General features: G+C 40.1%; 1 protein-coding gene across 1 annotated transcript in view; it reads right to left on the bottom strand.

Moving 5' to 3' along the window:
* Window positions 1–21,951, bottom strand: part of grik4 (glutamate receptor, ionotropic, kainate 4) — a 1,015,986-nt gene that overhangs the window by 267,680 nt on the left and 726,355 nt on the right. Inside the window, 1 exon segment of the mRNA XM_061878268.1 lies at window positions 17,456–17,509. Coding sequence (XP_061734252.1) covers window positions 17,456–17,509 — 54 coding nt within the window.

Below are 21,951 nucleotides of genomic sequence, written 5' to 3'. Positions count from 1 at the left end.
TTCATGACCCTAGATGAGGAAAAGTCACCAGATATCAGCAAGAAAAAGAAAGGATAACCAGTACTTTGATCAACACAAAAACTGGGTCAAATTGACCCTTAACATAATACAATTGGAATAAAAAATGTATTGTATGTCACTTTTCTAAATGTTTATATAACCTAAAATAAAATTGTTATTGGTTTAACCTGTTTTCTTGACTGTTTTGAGTGCATTTACACAGTATGGGTCAAAACGACCCGCAACATAATCAATGTAATTTTTTCCAACATAATACAAGGGATAAAAGAGCAAACAGCTGAAATTTAACAAGAAAATGTTGCAATTTTGACTCTAATTGTCAGGCTTTTTCCGTTCGGGCTCCAGTACTCTGGAATGCCCTCCCGGTAACAGTTCCAGATGCTACCTCAGTAGAAGCATTTAAGTCTCACCTTAAAACTCATCTGTATACTCTAGCCTTTAAATAGACCTCCTTTTTAGACCAGTTGATCTACCGCTTCTTTTCTTTTTCCCCTATGTCCCCCCCCTCCCTTGTGGAGGGGGTCCGGTCCAATGACCATGGATGAAGTACTGGCGTTCCAGAGTCGAGACCCAGGATGGACCGCGCGTTGGGACCCAGGATGGACCGCTCGCCTGTGTATCGGTTGGGGACATCTCTACGCTGCTGATCCGCCTCCGCTTGGGATGGTTTCCTGTGGACGGGACTCTCGCTGCTGTCTTGGATCCGCTTTGAACTGAACTCTCGGGGCTGTGTTGGAGCCACTATGGATTGAACTTTCACAGTATCCTGTTGGACCCGCTCCACATCCATTGCTTTCGGTCCCCTAGAGGGGGGGGGGGGGGTTGCCCACATCTGAGGTCCTCTCCAAGGTTTCTCATAGTCAGCATTGTCACTGGCGTCCCACTGGATGTGAATTCTCCCTGCCCACTGGGTGTGAGTTTTCCTTGCCCTTTTGTGGGTTCTTCCGAGGATGTTGTAGTCGTAATGGTTTGTGCAGTCCTTTGAGACATTTGTGATTTGGGGCTATATAAATAAACATTGATTGATTGATTGAAGCTTGCCACTGACAGTTTGTTTGCCTTTTAGTTTTTCCTCTGTGTTTAGTATTTCCTGTCCAGTGCTCTGATTTTGTCTGTTTCCTGTTTTTTCCCCTGTGCGCTGTTTTCCCCTCAGCTGCGGCTGATTGGCACCTGGCCACACCTGGTGTCAATCAGCCCACTCCTAATTGTACCTGCTTTGTTCCTCCAGTCAGGGCTGGATTATTGGATTGTCATGTCGATGTCGATCTTGTCGCTGCTACCTGTCGTGTCGTATCTTGTCTTGTCTACGCAACGTTGCGGTAAGCTGTGTTTGGGCGGCATAGCTCGGTTGGTAGAGCGGCCGTGCCAGCAACTTTAGGGTTGCAGGTTCGATCCCCGCTTCTGCCATCCTAGTCACTGCCGTTGTGTCCTTGGGCAAGACACTTTATTCACCTGCTCCCAGTGGCACCCACACTGGTTTAAATGTAAAAAAAATTAGATATCGGGTTTCACTATGTAAAGCGCTTTGAGTCACTTTGAGAAAAGCGCTATATAAATATACTTCATTTCACTTGATTGTGGTTTTTAGCTAACTGCCTTCTGTTCCCTGCTTCCAAGTTTGTTTTTATATTACATGTATGACTTCTGTTTCCTGCTCAAGTCTTGCTAGCTTCCATGCTAAGTTCTTTTGTTTTCCAGGCTCCCATGCTAGCTCCCTTAGTTTGTTATCCACCTCGTGCACGCTTTGTGTTAGTACCCTTTTGTTTGTTCTTGTTCTATTATTTATATTAAATCATATTTTCTCACTCCATGCCTACCTCCATCTCTGCATCTTGGGGTTCGTCACAAACTAACTTTGATTCTAATAACACAAAGCTTAAAATAAAAATTAATGTCATTATGAATTATTGACCTATTCAAGGCTCCAATTACGTCACATTTAATATTCCACTTCGAGATATTTTTTGTGTAAAAGGTTGGATATTTAGTGTTTGCCACACGTTTTTGTTTTAAAACAAAAAACATAACCAACAATAAAACTTATAATTGACGGATAGATCTGAAGTTGATCTGGAGATTATTGTGTTAAAAGTAAACAAAATAATTATAATTTATTTTTTAACACTTTTATGAGTAGGACCCCTTTGGATCCCCAATAATTTTAGTGTTTTTTTTTAAGTGTCATTGCTCAAAAAATAATAATGAATTAAAATCAATGTTGTTATGACTTGACATTTTTAAAGCTACACTTATTAAATCATCTAAAATATTCCACTTAAAAATGTCATTGGGTGAAAATATTGCATATTTTGTGTTTTTTCTATGAAAAAATAATGTTTTTCTTTGACAAAAAGAGCATACAACTTAATTTTTTTTTACATATAGACCTAATGTTGATCTGGAGATTTAAGCCTGAAATAATAATAATAATACTGAATAATGACACATTTTTAATATTTTTTAACCAAAACCCTGAGTGGAGGCCTAAATGTATATTTAAAAAAAATAAAATGATATTGGTTTTTAAAATGAAAAAATATCAAAACGTCCCTGGCTTGCTTTGATTTTTTCAGTGTGCGGCCCTCAGTGGAAAAAGAGTCTGTTTCCAGTGCAGATGCAACACGTAAATCTAAAAAAAAACTGAAGTGTATTAATCAACTCATATTATGCTTTGCATATGGTGAATGTTTATATTCATCTTGGAGTACGCAAACCACCAAGTTTAATAGTGGTATTTCAGTTTGAGCACATAATAAGATAAGGCCCCTTAGTTTGATATTCACAGGTGGATTGGATCACTTCTCGTAGGAAAAAGGCCCTAATTGGGACTTTGGGATACAAACGTGATAGCCCTATCCTTGAGAAGAGACTACATGTCTAGCTCAACGTCAACATTTAAGTTAGGACTTAAAGCAGTTGTTTTCAAGACACTTACACATGAACATCTCCTTTTATGGTCTGGGTGTGCTGTCCTAACTTAGCACACACACCCAGGGACAGGAAGGGGGGGAAAAAAACTAATGGCTTCTCCAAGTTAGGGGGACACACATTTTTTGACTTGTGTTAGAATAATGATGTATATATTATCACAGAACTCTAAGGCTTAAGGGCAGTTGCTATAGTTATTATCAATTGTGCTGAAATGTTATTTTTTTTTTGTCCGTGCAAAGCTGGCAATCCAAAAGCTTGCAAGTCAGTCTCGTATCAGTGTTTGGCCGAACATCGAGTACCGTGACGCAGACACAGCAGAGACAAGGCGATATCACGACTGTCAGTACATTTGCATTTTGTATAATCACATATTGGGTCTAACTGGAGCTGTCGAGATTACCCCCTTCCCTGTGCGACAGCTTCAGTGATGTAACCAATAGAGGAAGCACGTGGGCTGGACTTTTAGAACGTACTTTGGATTTGTAACTAGAGTACAGCCCAAAACACGTCTCTCCTCAATTGAGCAAGATTTAACTCTGTCTCTGCATGATTCCTTGCTTCACATCTATATAAAAGATGTCATCAGTTTTTTAACCTGACACTTGACCTCTTCCAGGAACTGCAGTCTTGTATAATGATGCTCGCTTCTAATGAAGCAACTTTTTGGTTCAGTAAAGCGTCTCTGACATCTCTTTTGATGCGGCCGCACTGCTTTGTTGCTTCTTTCTACTTTTGTTGCGACACAGAATTGTGCAAGTGCAATCATGTGATGATCGTTAAACATGTTAAAAAAAAAAATAATAATAAAAAATTTACCATGGCCATATTAACCACACATTATGGTACAATTTTCAATCCTTGGGACCCCTGACCAGGTTTCTTAACATTTTTTATGTTTGCTGATGATACAACCATCCTGTGTTCTGGACAAAATCTTAATGAACTTTTGGTAAAAATAGAACAAGAAATGACAGTGCTTAAAAACTGGTTTGATATGAATAAATTATCACTTAATATTGCTAAAACTAAATTTATGATATTTGGTACCAAAACTGAGGTATCTAATGAAATAAATATTAAAATAAATGGAGATAAAATTGAGCGTGTCTTTGATACTAAGTTTTTGGGAGTTATAATTGACTATAAATCATCATGGAGACAACATGTAAATGATATAAAAACAAAAATATTAAAAACACTTGGTGTTTTGTATGAAACTAAAGAATGACTTAATTATAATTCTTTGTTAACAATTTATTATACTTTGATACTTCCATACATGACACACTGTGTAGAACCACTTTTAAAACCATAATTAATGATATTGTTTTGCTGTACGGCTAATAAACAAAGCAGGATATTATGACCACACCCATCCACTATTTGTTCAATCAAAACTTATGACATTTCAAGATATTGTTTATTATAAAATAACACGGATAATGTTCAAAGCAAAAATAAATCCAGAAGGAATTCAAAAATACTTCTCTCTACAGACCAGCAAATACAATCTAAGAGATGAATCTAAGTTTATTTGACCAAAAGCAAGATTAGTTGTTAAACGTAGATGTTTATCTGTTCTTGGTATTCATTTGTGGAATTCTGTTGGTAAAGAAATAAAAATGAGTGACTCAGTATTATATCCGTTGTGGTGAAGAAGGAGCTGAGCCGGAAGGCAAAGATCTCAATTTACCGGTCGATCTACGTTCCCATCCTCACCTATGGTCATGAGCTTTGGGTCATGACCGAAAGGATAAGATCACGGGTACAAGCGGCCCAAATGAGTTTGGGTCTCTCCCTTAGAGATAGGGTGAGAAGCTCTGTCATCCGGTAGGAACTCAAAGTAAAGCCGCTGCTCCTTCTGACCAAGAAGAGCCAGAAGGGGTGGCTCGGGCATCTGGTCAGGATGCCACCCGAACACCTCCCTAGGGAGGTGTTTAGGGCACGTCCAACCGGTAGGAGGCCACGGGGAAGACCCAGGACACGTTGGGAAGACTATGTCTCCCGGCTGGCCTGGGAACGCCTCGGGATCCCCCGGGAAGAGCTAGACGAAGTGGCTGGGGAGAGGGAAGTCTGGGCTTCCATGCTTAGGCTGCTGCCCCCGCGACCCGACCTCGGATAAGCGGAAGAAGATGGATGGATGGATGGATGGATGGACTCAGTATTTAATTTAAAAAAGAACATGTCACAATGTATTTTAAAAAGTTATGTGAACTAGAAATGTATGTTTGTTTGTTTAAATGTTGTATTTAGAAGGTATGTATGTTTATTTACAAAAAAGTGCATGTGTGTAAGTACATTTTTTTGTATTATTTGTTAAAGGGCAACTTAAATGTAAATGCTGAGTGACTATATTTCTTTTTGTAATACAAAATTATTAGAAAAGGTAACTTAATTGAATGCAAAAATTTTTATGTTGGGCATATAAGCTTTTTTGCTTCTGCTTGTTTCAGTCATGTTATTCATTTTTGACTCGTGATCCATGTTTGAATATGTTTTTGTTGGACTGAAAATATACTGAAACTGAAACCGTATTTTCCCATCATGAAAAATTCAAGAAAACCAATCAAAACAGATCAAAAACACGAGACAAAGAAGAAAAACAAAAAAAAAAGCTCAGCTTGACAGGTTAGCAGTGGCAGGACGTTGATGAGCGTGTCTTGAGACGATTCAAGGGAAACAGATTAGGCCGGGGCGCGCCGCGGCACATCGTTAGTCAGGGACGTCAGGGGTGGAGATAAATGAATTGTCTGCAGCGGTAAAACAGAAGGAAGGAGGCAATACTTGGAGGAAACAAACAAACAAAAAAAGGAGACGAATGAGAGACAATACTGAGAGGATGAAACAAGCTAATTTGCAGTCGTAAGTCTGGGAGAAACCATGCAGTTGTTCATCAATAGCAAATTTTAGATTCATAAGCTTTTCAGTTGTGTATGAATTAACATTCTATCATCTGTTACCTTTCATGTATATTTAACGCAACATAACTGTGGAGAGGCGCAGCGGGGCAGGGCACCCTGGAGCCCTGACCAAGATGGCGGCAAGGAGGCGGAGAATGCGGCTGAGCGGAGAGGCGGGGCGTGCCGGGAGCGACGCTACGAGCGAGATCAGTTGCGTGGCTCGCACACCGTGAAACAATTAACATTTCTCCTTACGCTGCATTCTTTTTTTATCCTGTAAAGCGTATTTGAGTGCTCAGAAAAGCGCTGTACCAAATAAAATGTATTATTATTATTTATTTTTATTAGAAGGAGGAGAGATCGGGGCAGAAGGAGTTGGAGAGCCTGCAGCAGTGGATGAGGAGCGAAAGAGAGAAAGAGCAAGACGCTGGTGACGACAGGGGCGGCTGACGAGCGAGGCGGAAAAAATAAAAAGAGTCAAACCTGCTCTAAGCAATATCCTTCCTGAGTGGTCCATGGAACCCAAACGACAGGGAAAGTCGTTGACAATAACCTTCTCAAGGAAGCGGTGCATTTATTTTTGCTTCTCCTTTTTCAATCCATCCATTTTCTTCTGCTTGTCCAAGGTCGGGTCGCGGAGGCAGCAGCCCAAGCAGGGAAGCCCAGACTTCCCTCTCCCCTGCCACTTCGTCCAGCTCCACACATGCAGGGCAGGCGGGAGACATAGTCTTCCCAACGTGTCCTGGGTCTTCCCCGTGGCCTCCTACCGGTCAGACATACCCGAAACACCTCCCTCGGGAGGCGTTTGGGTGGCATCCTGACCAGATGCCTGAACCACCCAACCCCGAAGCTATTTCATTTGGTACCTGGTGTAACTATAAGTGTGACCAGTAGATGGCAGTCAAACATAAGAGATAAGTGTGACCTGCATTATGATGGGTCTCTAGTAAACAACTCCAACATCTCAAATGCGCCATTGAAAATATAGAACATTACACACGGCATTCAGGTGGCATCCTGACCAGGTGCCCGAACCACCTCATCTGGCTCCTCTCCATGTGGAGGAGCAACTGCTTTACTTTGAGTTCCTCCCGGGTGGCAGAGCTTCTCACCCTATCTCTAAGGGAGAGACCCGCCACCCGGCGGAGGAAACTCATTTCGGCCGCTAGTACCCATGATTTTGTCCTTTCGGTCATGACCCAAAGCCACTGCTCAATTGCTTTGTAGATGTCGGATACAGCGGGAGGCAGGGTGCAGGTAAAAGGTGTCTAATGCTTAAACCAAAAATAAACAAAAGGTGACTGCCCCTGAGAAAAGGCATTGAAGCTTAGGGAAGGCTATGCAGAACGACACTAAAACTGAACGGGCTACAAAATAAACTAAAACAGAATGCTGGACGACAGCAAAGACTTACTGTGGAGCAAAGATGGCGTCCGCAATGTACATCCGAACGTAACATGACCATCAACAATGTCCTCACAAAGAAGGATAAAAACAACTAAAAATATTCTTGATCGCTAAAACAAAGCCGATGCGGGAAATATCGCTCAAAGGAAGACATGAAACTGCTCCAGGAAAATACCAAGAAAAAAGAAAAAGTCACCTAAATAGAAGAACTAAAACACTACACACAGGAAAACAGCAAACAACACAACATTGTCAGGCCTGTCCCTGACAGTTTGGTTTTGTTTTAGTTTTTCTTCTGTGTATGTCTTTGTTTCCTGTCAGCGCTTTTATTTTGGTCATTTCCTGCTTTTCTCCCTGAGCGCTGTTTCACCTCATCTGTGGCTGATTGGCACCTGGCCACACCTGGTGTCAATCAGCCCACTCATATTCAAACCTGCCTTACCCTCCAGTCAAAGCTGGATTATTGTCGTTACCTCTTGTCACTACTACTCCAGTTTGGCTGTTCCTAGTTCCTGGTTTGTGTTTTTTCATTTTTAAAGATTAAATCGTGTTTTCCTGCGCAATGCCTGCCGCCTTCTCTGTATCTTGGGGTTCGTCACAGATCTTACCTGACAAAAATAAGTCAGGGTGTGATGTGACAGGTGGTGACAGTACACCTACTTTGAGACAAGAGCTATAGTGGTTATGCTTTAAAGTCATACCCAACAAATGCGACAACGACTTTTTACCGTCAACTGAGTATAGTTTTTTAATGATTTCTGCCGGTGGTGTGCCTTCAGATTTTTTCAGCGCAAAAAATGTGCCTCGGCTGAAAAAAGGTTGAAAAACACGGCAATACAGTAATACTGCCGAGTGTGAGCCAATCAGGAACCACGATACTGAACAGTCTAAAAATATTAGTTTGGCTAATACTACTGTAGTATTGCTATTTTTAGTTTTTTTTTGCCATTTTATGCTTGAAAATTTGAAAAAGTAGGACCAAAAATGTTTTGGAATATGCTTTGAAAAAATATTTAAAAATAGAAAATGTGGCATGTCAACGCCTACAGCTGCCAACACTAAAGGATGAGCCTGTTTTGATGCATGTTATGTTGTGTTGTTGTATTTTATTTTTTATCATATTGTATATGTAGTGAGTGCTTTTTTTATTTTTCTTTCTCTTTCTTTACTTTTTCTTTTAAATTTTTTACCATGTAAATCATGTGTTTGGAATTGCATTGTGCCCTTTGAAAAAAACTTGTGAAGAGGCGGAGCCCGCGAACGAGCAGCGGGGCAGGGCATGCAGGGACCCGGCCAAAGATGGCGGCGAGGAGGCGGAGAATACGGCCGAGCGGAGAGGCGGGGCTTGCCGGGAGCGACGCCGCAGTCATGTGCAGGTGTGTGGATCACGCACCAGTACACAATTAACCTAGTTCCTCACGATGTATAAAAGGGGAGAATGAGGAAAGATCGGGGCAGAATGAGTCGGAGATCCTGCAGCAGTGGATGAGGAATGGAAGCGAGAGAGAGCAAGACGCAGACCACGACGGGGGCGGCTGAAGAGCGAGCCGGAGGAGCGAGCAGTGGGAGCGACGACGGCGCAAAAAACTTCTTTCTTTATTGCAAAATAAACAAGAGTCAAACCTGCAAAAGAAATGTCCTTACTGAGCGGTCCTTGGAACCCGCACAACAGCAAGCAACTGTCACAAAACTAATCTAATCTAATATAATTTAATCTAATCTAATGTTATTTACAAAACAAGTCTGTGGCAAGGGGAGAACTGTAGGTTTTTCTTTAGTGGGAAAAAGTATTCATATCCAAGTCAATACGATATATGATTTTCATTACCAACATTTTTTATGATCATTTATTATTATATTGAGGGAAAATTCATTGTGTATTGGATGCCTGGTACAAAAAAATGGCCTGCCACTGAATTAAATAATCCATCCATTTTCTACCGCTTGTCCCTTTTGGGGTGGCGGGGGCTCGCTGGAGCCTATCTCAGCTGCATTCGGGCGATAGGCGGGGTACACCTGCCACCTCAGAATGAGATAATATAAAAGAGTATCGAAAAAAAGTATTGCAAAAGTAAAATACCGTATTTTGCGGAGTCCATAGTGGATCTAACATAATAGTGTGAGAGTCCAGTCCATAGTGGATCTAACATAATAGTGAGAGTCCAGTCCATAGTGGATCGAATATAATATTGTGAAAATCTAGTCCGTAGTGGATCTAATATAATAGTGAGAGTTCAGTCCATAGTGGATCTAACATAATAGTGAGAGTCCAGTCCATAGTGGATCTAACATAATAGTGAGAGTCCAGTCCATAGTGGATCTTACATAATAGTGTGAGACTCCAGTCCATAGTGGATCTAACATAATAGTGTGAGTCCAGTCCATAGTGGATCTAACATAATAGTGAGAGTCCAGTCCATAGTGGATCTAACATAATAGTGAGAGTCCAGTCCATAGTGGATCTAACATAATAGTGTGAGAGTCCAGTCCATAGTGGATCTAACATAATAGTAAGAGTCCAGTCCATAGTGGATCTAACATAATAGTGAAAGTCCAGTCCATAGTGGATCTAACAAAATAGTGAGAGTCCAGTCCATAGTGGATCTAACATAATAGTAAGAGTCCAGTCCATAGTGGATCTAACATAATAGTGAAAGTCCAGTCCATAGTGGATCTAACATAATAGTGTGAGAGTCCAGTCCATAGTGGATCTAACATAATAGTGAGAGTCCAGTCCATAGTGGATCTAACATAACAGTAAGAGTCCAGTCCATAGTGGATCTAACATAACAGTAAGAGTCCAGTCCATAGTGGATCTAACATAACAGTAAGAGTCCAGTCCATAGTGGATCCAACATAATAGTAAGAGTCCAGTCCATAGTGGATCTAACATAATAGTGAAAGTCCAGTCCATAGTGGATCTAACATAACAGTAAGAGTCCAGTCCATAGTGGATCTAACATAATAGTAAGAGTCCAGTCCATAGTGGATCTAACATAATAGTGAAAGTCCAGTCCATAGTGGATCCAACATAACAGTAAGAGTCCAGTCCATTGTGGATCTAACATACCGTATTTTTCGGAGTATAAGCCGCACCTGCTGAAAATGCGTAATGAAGAAAAAAACATTTCTAAGTCGCATTTTTTGGGGAAATGTATCTGATAAAACCCAACACCAAGAATAGACATTTGAAAGGCAATTAAAAATAAATAAAGAATAGTGAAGAACAGGCTGAATAAGTGTAGGTTATATGAGGCATAAATAAGCAACTGCTATGTTAACCTAACATATTATGGTAAGAGTCATTCAAATAACTATAACATATAGAACATGCTATACCTTTACCAAACTATCTCTCACTCCTCATCCATAAATCCCATGAAATCTTATACGTCTAGTCTCTTACGTGAATGAGATAACTAATATTATTTGATATTTTACGGTAATGTGTTAATATTCCCCACATTAGTCCCTCCTGAGTATAAGTCGCACCCCCGGCCAAACTGTGAAAAAAACTGCGACTTATTGTCAGGTTTGTCCCTGACTGTTTGACTATGTTTTAGTTTTTTCCTCTGCATTTCTCTTTGTTTCCTCTGCGTGCGTAGTGTTTCCTGTCACTCTTATTTTATTGGTTTCCTTTCTTTCTCCCTGGGGGCTGTGTCCCCTCAGCTGCGGCTGATTGGCACCTGGCCGCACCTGGCGTCAATCAGCCCGCTCTTATTTAGACCGGTTTTCTCCTTTAGTCTGTGCTGGATTATTGTCATGTATTGTCGCTCCTGTCGTGTTGTGTCGTGTCTTGTCATTGCAGCGTAGCGGTAAGATATATTTTGGTAACAGTTTGTAGCTTCTTTGCAGTCTTTAGTTCCCTGTTTTCAGTTTGCTACAAGTAACGACTTCTGTTTCCTGCTCGCGACCTGCTAGCTTCCACAATAGGCTCGTTATCTTCCAGCTCCCATGCTAGCTATTTTAGTTTGTTATCCCGCCTTGTGCGCGCTTTTTGTTTGTAACCTTTTGGTTGTGTTCTTGTTTTAGTAATGAAAGATTAAATCATGTTTACCTGCATTATGCCTGCCTCCTTCTCCGCATTTCGGGGTTCTTCACCAACAAACTTTGACACTTATAGTCCGAGAAATACGGTAGGCTGACCATACGTCCTCTTTTCCCCGGACTTGTCCTCTTTTGCTGGGATGTCCGGGTGTTTTTTTTTTTTAAATGCCTCGATTGTCCGGCATTTTGAATTAGGGTTGTGTGTATTTTCAATGTACGTCCAGGGTTAAGTTACCGTACATATATTACTGGAGTTGGTGAGTTCTAGCTGTAAATATTGTAGCGGCTGGCTATGGGGTGTAAGCCAATGGCTTTGGTTGGGGGGCGGGACTTCCGGGGAAGATAGGGAAGTGACGCTGTTGACAGGAAGTGTTGGTTCGAGTTTTGCCGGGAAAGGTCCTTATTTGTTTTTTGATGATGACTGCACCATTTTAAAATTTTTTTTTTTAAAGAAGCCTAAAATAATTGGCTCAGAAATGCTACCTCTGTTTTTTTGTTTTTGTTTTAACTGATTTGTGAAATACCCTTCACCTATGGCAGGGGTAGGGAACCTATGGCTCTAGAGCCAGATGCGGCTCTTTTGATGACTGCATCTGGCTCTCAGATAAATCTTAGCTGACATTGCTTAACGCGATAATTATGAATAATTTCGCTGGTAATCACAGTGCTAAAAATAACGCGCAAAATGTAAAACATTCTCATGCATTTATATCCATCCATCCGTTTTCTACCGCACCTGTTCAAGAAGTCGCATTAATGGTAAGAAGTATTTTATGTCACGATGGGGGCCCGGGGGTTGCAGCTTGCTGTGGGGTCGTTCTCCCAGGAAGGCAGACGGACTACTCGGGACATGGCATTTAGGTAAAAACATGATTTAATTTGAACAAAAAAAAATGTACAAACAAAAATGGCTCACAGCAGAGGCACAACTTGGGCTGAAGAAAAAAGCTAACGCATAAACAGACTAAGAACATAAATCAAACAAAACTTACTTGGCAAGGCATGAAACAAGTCAGCACAGGGCGACTGACTGGCAAATACGAGCTTAAATACTGCCTCTGATTAGTGCTCGGGAAGCAGGTGAGCGGGCATTTTGTCCACCAGAGACAGGTGGACAAAATGAGTAACCAAGGAAACCAGACAAGGGAGTGGAAAAAAAACAGGAACTTAAAAGAGTCCAAAGGACAAACAGCACATGGCCAAACAAAAACATGATCAACAGACATGACATTTGATTTATTATTGGTTAGCTTCAGAATAACAATGTTATGAAAAAGAATAAGAGACCTATTATACTCTAAAATGTTGGTCTTACTTAAAAATGCACACATTTACTTGTATTCAGTGTTAAAAATATGATATGGCTCTCACGGAAATACATTTTGAAATATTTGGCTTTCATGGCCTCTCTGCCAAAAAGGTTCCCGACCCCTGTTCTAGACATATAACACTCACATATTCACATTTACAGGACCTTGATTATCGACTGTAACCATAAGGACGGAAATGCACTCCCACTGTCCTCCTATTGCCGGCGAACTCAAAGTAAAAGCTTGCCATCGTAAAGCGTCCCCTTTAATTGTTCCACAGTGGAAGTTAATGAGGTTCAAAACACTTTCCCTTAATAGCACAGTGGAGACGATTCATTTCAAGCTGATTTATGTCTCATTACGACAAGTGGGCGATGTCCATCTTCCAGCCCCTTGAAACATGTCTTTGCAGCCTTTTGTTTCCATGCATAAATAATCTCCTCCCGTCGCTGCGTCTCAGGCAGGGTGTAATGAAGCAATGAAGCAATGAAGCAATGAAGCACCAGTGTCCCCTCACTGACTGCATCCTTTCTGACCCCAGTGCATCATTCCCCTCCAGATTCCTCATGGACTCTGCCACCACCATTGACCCAATATTCACTCATATAATAAACCTCTCAATCAAACAAGGCCAAGTAGCCAAGGATTTCAAGATAGCAAGTGTAACCCCCCTTTATAAAAAAGGAAGCAAATTAGAACCTGGTAACTACAGACCTGTTTCTATTCTCAGTTCCATTTTGAAAGTAATGAAGAAAATAGTTTATGAACAGGTTGACATAAAATACTTCTTACCATTAATGCGACTTCTTGAACAGGTGCGGTAGAAAACGGATGGATGGATATAAATGCATGAGAATGTTTTATATTTTGCACGTTATTTTTAGCACTGTGATTACCAGTAAAATTATTCATAATTATCGCGTTAAGCAATGTCAGCTAAGATTTGTCTGAGAGCCAGATGCAGTCATCAAAAGAGCCACATCTGGTTCTAGAGCCATAGGTTCCCTACCCCTGGTCTAGAGGGCGTTATTAATGTTGACAAAACATTTTTAGAATGTTGTCAACGTTTTTTTGTTTTTTTTATGTTCTAGATCAGAGGTGTCCAAACTTTTGGACTAGGTGGGCCGCGTAGGGCTAAAAAAATTTGGGCCAGGGGCCGAAAGGAAAAGTAACCATATATATAGCCCTGCGATGAGGTGGCGACTTGTCCAGGGTGTACTCCGCATTCCACCTGATAGTAGCTCAGATGGGCACAAGCGCCCCCCACCACCCCAAAATGAAAAATGGATATATATATATATATATATATATATATATATATATATACATATACATATATATATATATGTATATATAATGTATATATATATATATATATATATATATATATATATATATATATATATATATATATATATATATATATATATATGTATATATATATATATGTGTGTCAGGCTAGGACTTGGTCTTGGTTTGTTTTCCCGAGGTGCAAAGCGAATGGAGTGGAAACGGCGTGAAGGTAAAGACATCTTTATTTTAACACTAATAAACTAAAAACAGGAACAAACAAAAAGCGCTCACAATGGAAGTACAAAACTTGGGCTATGAAACAAAAGACTAGCACAAAGGCTATAAACTATAAATATGAAGCAAAAACACTTGCGCAGTGGCATGAATAACAAAAACCTACAAAATGGACAGCATTGCAAGGCATGAAGCAGATAATTGAGGGCGTGAATGAGGTGATGTTGCCAGACTGACCAACTGGTAACTGTGGCTTAAATAATGAACATGATAAGTGAAAACAGGTGTGAGACAAGACAGGTGAACTGATTGGTTGTCATGGTAACAAAACAGGGAGTGAAAAAAAAAAAAAGGAACTTAAGAGTCCAAAGGGTCAAAAGCACCTGGTATTCCTAGGCAGTCTCCCATCCAAGTACTAACCAGGCCAGACACTGCTTAGCTTTGAGAACAGATAAGATTGGAGATGCTCAGGCTAATATGGACATACAAAACTCATATACGGTGTGGCGCAGTGGAAGAGTGGCCGTGCGCAACCCGAGGGTCCCTGGTTCAATCCCCACCTAGTACCAACCTCGTCACGTCCGTTGTGTCCTGAGCAAGACACTTCACCCTTGCTCCTGATGGGTGCTGGTTAGCGCCTTGCATGGCAGCTCCCTCCATCAGTGTGTGAATGTGTGTGTGAATGGGTAAATGTGGAAGTAGTGTCAAAGCGCTTTGAGTACCTTGAAGGTAGAAAAGCGCTATACAAGTACAACTCATTTATCATTTATATATTTATATCTATATATATATATTAGTATGTGGGGAAAAATCGATTCGAATACGAATCCAACCGTTTACGTTGTGCAATTCAGAATCCATTCTCATTTTTTAAAAATTGATTTTTATTTTTATTTATTTTTTAATCAATCCAACAAAGCACTACACAGCAATACCATAACAATGCAATCCAATTCCAAAACCAAACCTGACCCAGCAACACTCAGAACTGCAATAAACAGAACAATTGAGAGGAGACACAAACACCACACAGAACAAACCAAAAGTAGTGAAACAAAAATGAATATTATCAACAATAGTATCAATATTAGTTATAATTTAAAAAATCCCTCATTGACATTATCATTAGACATTTATAAAAATAATAAAAAAGAACAATAGTGTCACAGTGGCTTACACTTGCATGGCATCTCATAAGCTGGACAACACACTGTGTCCAATGTTTGCACAAAGATAAAATAAGTCTTATTTTTGCTTCCTTTAATAGTTCAAACAAATTTACATTCTTGCAATCAGTTGATAAAACATTGTCCTTTACAATTATAAAAGCTTTTTACAAACATCCACTACTCTGCTAGCATGTCAGCAGACTGGGGTAGATCCTGCTGAAATCTATGTATTGAATGAATACACAATCCTTTTGAATCGGAAAAATATCGTTTTTTAACCGAAAATCGAATCGAATCGAAAAAAATCGATATATTATTGAATCGTGACCCAAAGAATCGATATTGAATCGAATTGTGGGACACCCAAATATTCACAGTCCTAATATATATATATATATATATATATATATATATATATATATATATATATATATATATATATACATATATATATACATATATATATATATATATATATATATATATATATATATATATATATATATATATATACATATATATATACATATATATATATATATATATATATATATATATATATATATACACAGTGGGTCAAAAAAGTATTTAGTCAGCCAGCGATTGTGCAAGTTCTCCCACTTAAAATGATGACAGAGTTCTGTAATTTCCATCATAGGTACACTTCAACTGTGAAAAAAAATCCAGGAATTCACATTGTAGGAATTTCAAAGAATTTATGAGTAAATTTTGATGGAAAATAAGTATTTGGTCAACCATCCAAAGCTCCCACTGATGGAAGGATGGTTTTGGCTCAAAATCTCATGATTTTGTCCAAAAACATGCACCTGGGGATAGGCCCCTCCCACCTCCAAAGACATGCACCTGGGGATAGGCCCCTCCCACCTCCAAAGACATGCACCTGGGGATAGGTTGATTGGCAACACTAAATGGTCCCTAGTGTGTGAATGTTGTCTGTCTATCTGTGTTGGCCCTGTGATGAGGTGGCGACTTGTCCAGGGTGTACCCCGCCTTCCGCCCGATTGTAGCTGAGATAGGCGCCAGCACCCCCCGCAACCTCAAAAGAGAATAAGCGGTAAAAAATGGATGGATCTCACGATACATGGCCCTATTCATTCTTTCCTTAACACGTGTCCCCTTAGCAGAAAAACAGCCTCAAAGCATGACGTTTCCACCCCCATGCTTCACAGTAGGTGTGGTGTTCTTAGAGTGCAACTCAGTATTCTTCTTCCTCCAAACACAACAAGTTCAGTTTATACACCATTGATTTTGCCCTTATGTGGGCCTACCGAGGATGTCATAGTAGTTTGTGCAGCCCTTTGAGACACTAGTGATCTAGGGCTGTATAAGTAAGTTGATTGATTTTAATTACTTTATATTGTTTGAGTAATAACAGTGAAAAGATAAATAAATAGCAATAAATATATTTGGGATGCAAAGGTTGCCCAACTCATAAAGTGATACATTTTTATTAGGTTTTTATTTTACTCTCAAAACATAAGTAACATAAGTTTGAACATATGTTTGTTTTATGTTCTTTTGTCAAAGAAAACTTTGATATTTTCTGTATGGTAACCACAAAATATACGCAATATTTACAACACAAAACATTTTGGTCACTACTGCCTACTTTGTCTTGTTATATTCTTATTTTACTGTTATATTGTTATTCCCATTGTTTTTATTCTTTTTGTAATATTTCTCTATTTTGTTTCCTTTTAAACCCCCATTATTTACTTTTTATTTTTAAAAAAAAAATTGATCTCAACTCTGTACACTGCTGCTGGAATTTTAATTTTCCTGAAGGAATCAATAAAGTACTATCTATCTATCTATCTATCTACCTATTTTAAAGTGAAATACTTACATAGATTATTCTTTCTTTTTTTTTTGAGCAATGGCAAAAAAAGAAAATCAAAGAAAGACAAAAGAAAAAAAAAACAGCCTCCATGGCAGCTTTGTGTCAACATTGCAACATTTTCTCATTAGATTACTCTTCATGTCCCTTTTTTTAAGTGTTCTTTTTTTTATATTCGCAATATTATTTCCAGAATGTGTGGCGGGCCGGTATTGGCCCCCGGTCCGCACTTTGGACCCCCCAGTTCTACTGTGTTTGTGAGTGTAAAAGCAGAGCAGGTCTTACCAGAGAGGTGAAGATGTACGTGTAGAAGATGGACACCATTCCCAGCTCTGAGGCCTGCACACAAAAGAAAAAGACAAATTCAAGATACAACATTTTGAGTCAAAAGGTATTAAGAAACATTGAAAAGTAGCGAAAGGAGGAGGTGAAAGGTCAAGGAACTGAAGCTCCACTCGGATCAAATCCCCGCCTTGATAAGAACAGACTTTTATCAGACGGCGGCTGGTGGGCGGGGGGGCAATTACATTTGTGAGGTGAATTAGTATGCTGCTGGAGAAAGTGTCTGACAATTTGATTAAATCAAAGTCACAGTGGAGAGCGCTGGTGAAGGGGATGGGGAACTTTTCAGAGTTGCTGTCATTATCCCCAAAAGAAGCCATTAGAACAATCAGACACAGCGCTCCCCTGCATCGGGAAACTTGACAACAAAACTGCTGATTACAAGAGACGCTTTTAAGATGGAAAACGTGGCGAGGACTGGAAGTTTATGTGAACTCATGCCTTTGAAAAGTGGCTCTCACGGGTGGCGATAGTGCCAAGGAGAGGCCGGAAATTGAAAACTCTATCCTGTTGTTTAATTCCTTCATTTTGGAACACTTTGGCACCCTGGTGAAATATGTCAAAGAAAAGGGACAAGGCACAAAAAAGAAAACTAAACTACTCACGCAAACTCCAGGTTGCATGTAATAATTGTTTTAGAATCGTGCTCGGAAAACCCAGGCGTAGTAGTGCCAGCAGGCTTTTTTTGTGATTTAGGGATGAACACCTTCCATGCCACCCTTAGAAAACTGATGTTTAAGTTTTTATGGAGAGTGAAGGTGTCCGGGAATGAACTAAAAATACGGATAACCAATCCTAGGTGTAGTTCTGTTAGGTACCGATCATATACGTGGAAACACTGGTATCTGTGACTTTTATAGAATGTTGGGGACGTCTCCACTCAAGATGATCTCCTGCTGAACCCACTATGGACTGGACTCTCACTATTATGTTAGATCCACTATGGACTGGACTCTCACTATTATGTTAGATCCACTATGGACTGGACTCTCACTATTATGTTAGATCCACTATGGACTGGACTCTCACTATTATGTTAGATCCACTATGGACTGGACTCTCACTATTATGTTAGATCCACTATGGACTGGACTCTCACTATTATGTTAGATCCACTATGGACCGGACTCTCACTATTATGTTAGATCCACTATGGACTGGACTCTCACTATTATATTAGGTCCACTATGGACTGGACTCTCACTATTATGTTAGATCCACAATGGACTGGACTCTCACTATTATGTTAGATCCACTATGGACTGGACTCTCACTATTATGTTAGATCCACTATGGACTGGACTCTCACTATTATGTTAGATCCACTATGGACTGGACTCACACTATTATGTTAGATCCACTATGGACTGGACTCTCACTATTATGTTAGATCCACTATGGACTGGACTCTCACACTATTATGTTGGATCCACTATGGACTGGACTCTCACTCTTATGTTAGATCCACTATGGACTGGACTCTCACACTATTATGTTAGATCCACTATGGACTGGACTCTCACTCTTATGTTAGATCCACTATGGACTGGACTCTCACTATTATGTTAGATCCACTATGGACTGGACTCCCACACTTTTATGCAATTCTAAAACGTCCTTCCAAAAACGTCTTTAAAAAAATTCCCATGGGTACTTAAACCAGTGCATGACAGAACTGCAAGACGGTTAACAGAGCAAGTCTTTGGTCAGGTTTCACACTGTAGCCAGCCGACCCGGCAGGAGGTCTTTGCAGCTGTCCTCCGACTGACTGAGATGACATTCACACACTGAACTAAAGCACTCTGCATGCTAAACCCAACACAGAGACCAACTTTGTCCAGGGAGGGCCTGGGTCTAGGATGTACTTGGTAGGGCAGGCAGGACGTCTCGCATGACAAAGTCTGATCCTCAAAAGGAGGCTGGCGTCTTTAATCTTCATCAGATCCTGGCAAACATGTCCACACGCTGCTTTGATGATACGTTTTGGACTCACTTGAGAGACGGGGATGCTGACTCTCTACCACCTTTGTCTCTGAGACGCCTCTTCATGTCCACAAAGGGAGATCTTGGGAGTCATTGGAACACTAAACAGATGGTTGGGGGCGGAAGAACATATATTTTCTACATGGACATACAATATTTCCTTGAATTGCCGCCGGGGCGCTAATTGATTTAAAACCTCTTCTCACTACGGCGTTTACCAAAGGCATGCGGTAAATTTAGGCCTGCGCTTAAAAATTTGAGTGTGATGTAAGGATACCATCCTGAAAAACACATTTAGTGAAAAAAAAACATTATTATGGTCTTACCTTTACTTATAAATGAAGTCCATGCACAGCTCCTTCTGATCAAAAGCATTGATAACTTGTTTATAAAAGTCTTCCTTATCTTTCTTCAGTTTTAAAAGTCTCTGTCTCAATGGAGACCTTCCTTTATTACCTCCTGCTTTGATTGAAAGTCCAGTTTAGAAAACTGTTCTTTTTTAGATATGTAATCCTCCATGTTAAAAGTGCAAGCGAAAGAAAACAAACACTCTTGCTGCTTGTTGTCACTTCTTCTGCAGCCGAGTAGTCACAAGAAGGATCACTAGCGCCCTCTACCACCAGGAGGCGGGAGTCATTTAATGACTCATATTTGACACACGCAGCTACGGTATATTAATAAAACATAGCTGCTTACTGTTCTTTTTAGCATATTCAATAGCTTGGACCTTAAATCCTACTGAATAGCTCTTAATCTTCTTCCCTTTATGCGATTTCAAATGATTGAAATCAGCCTCCTCCATTTTGAAAATGATGACAGGTGAAGTGTCACTCGTGACGTGACGAGTTTGACCCGGTGGAAATTCTAGGCATATGCTAATTATTTCACGAAACGAGTATGAACCGGCCTGAATTGTAGACATGCGCTAATAAAAATAATATTCTGCGAAACGAGTTTGACCCGGCATTAATCCTGAGCCGGCGGTAATGCTAAGCATGCACTAATTATTTTGTGAAACGAGTTTGACCCGGCAGGCGCATACTATATACCCGGTGGCAATTCAAGAATATACAGTATCAAGTTTTTTTAAACATTTTAAAAAAAGGTCTCACGGAGTATTGGAAGTGGTTTTTGTTTTATTGTATATTTGATGGTCGTGAATGGGTGATGAGCCAAGTAGATGTCAAGAAGAATCGTCGAACAAAAAGCTTTACTTTGTTTCAGCGAGCCTCGGACTAGAACTGCAGCTCTAGGAGAAGAAATGCCACATGTCTTTATTCTGCTGTCCTGTCAGAACACTGTTCTTTGAAAACCTTTCCTTGTAGACCCCCTCTCCTTATGGGTCTAATCTTGATGCCTGTCTATGGTTCCTTGCCAGTATTCCTGTGATTAGTTTAAGTCGGATGACCTCCGAACCCTACCCAGCTCATGCACGGTGGTGGTAGTATTATGCTCTGGGCCTGTTTTGCTGCCAATGGAACTGCTGCTTTAAATGAGGACAATGAAAGAGGAGGATTACCTCCAAATTCTTCAGGTCAACCTAAAATCATCAGCTCGGAGGTTGGGTCTTGGGCACAGTTGGGTGTTCCAACAGGACAATGACCCCAAACACACGTCAGAAGTGGTATGGCTAGAATGAAGGTTTTAGAATGGCCTTCCCAAAGTCCTGACTTCAAACGTCTGGACAATGCTGAAGAAACAAATCCATGCAAGAAAACCAACAAATTCAGCTGAATTGCACCAATTTTGTCAAGAGGGTTGGTCAACAATTCCACCAGAAGCATGTGGATGGCTACCAAAAGAACCTTATTGCAGTGAAACTTGCCAAGGGACATGTCAGCAAATATTAACATTGCTGTACGTATACTTTTGACCCAACAGATTTGCTCACATTTTCAGTAGACCCATAATAAATTCATAATGATGTTTCCCTCTTACACACATGGAAGAGGGATGTGTACTATGGCTATGAGTTGTTTTTTTCCCCCTTGGCCTCAGTCTGGACCCCCTCTCCAGGGCCCAGGCTAACACCGATTTTTTAATTTTATTTTAATCTTCTATTTTTTTCTCCCATCCCCCCCCCTTTACCTGTATGTCATCTTTTTTGTAAGGGGCGCTGGAAGCCGGCAGACCCGTCAGCGATCCTGTTCTGTCTCCCTGTAATGTTTGTCTGATCTTGAATGGGATTGTGCTGAACATTTTAATTTTCCTGAAGGAACTTTCCTGACGGAATAAATAAAGTACTATCTAATCTAATCTAAAACAACCAAACGTCAAGTATGTGCTCCAATTTCTCCATCACAAAAAATATAAAATAAAAAATAAAAATATGAGTTATAGAAATTACTGGAAACTCAAGACAGCCATAACATTATGTTATTTACAAGTGTATGGAAACTTTTGACCATGACTGTATGTATGTACATACATATATATATATATATATATATATATAT

This window comes from Nerophis ophidion, linkage group LG18, assembly GCF_033978795.1.
Source record: "Nerophis ophidion isolate RoL-2023_Sa linkage group LG18, RoL_Noph_v1.0, whole genome shotgun sequence".
NCBI classification, from domain to species: domain Eukaryota; kingdom Metazoa; phylum Chordata; class Actinopteri; order Syngnathiformes; family Syngnathidae; genus Nerophis; species Nerophis ophidion.
The sequence above is the reverse complement of the archived record's forward strand: the minus strand, read 5'-3'. Positions and strand labels throughout refer to the sequence as shown.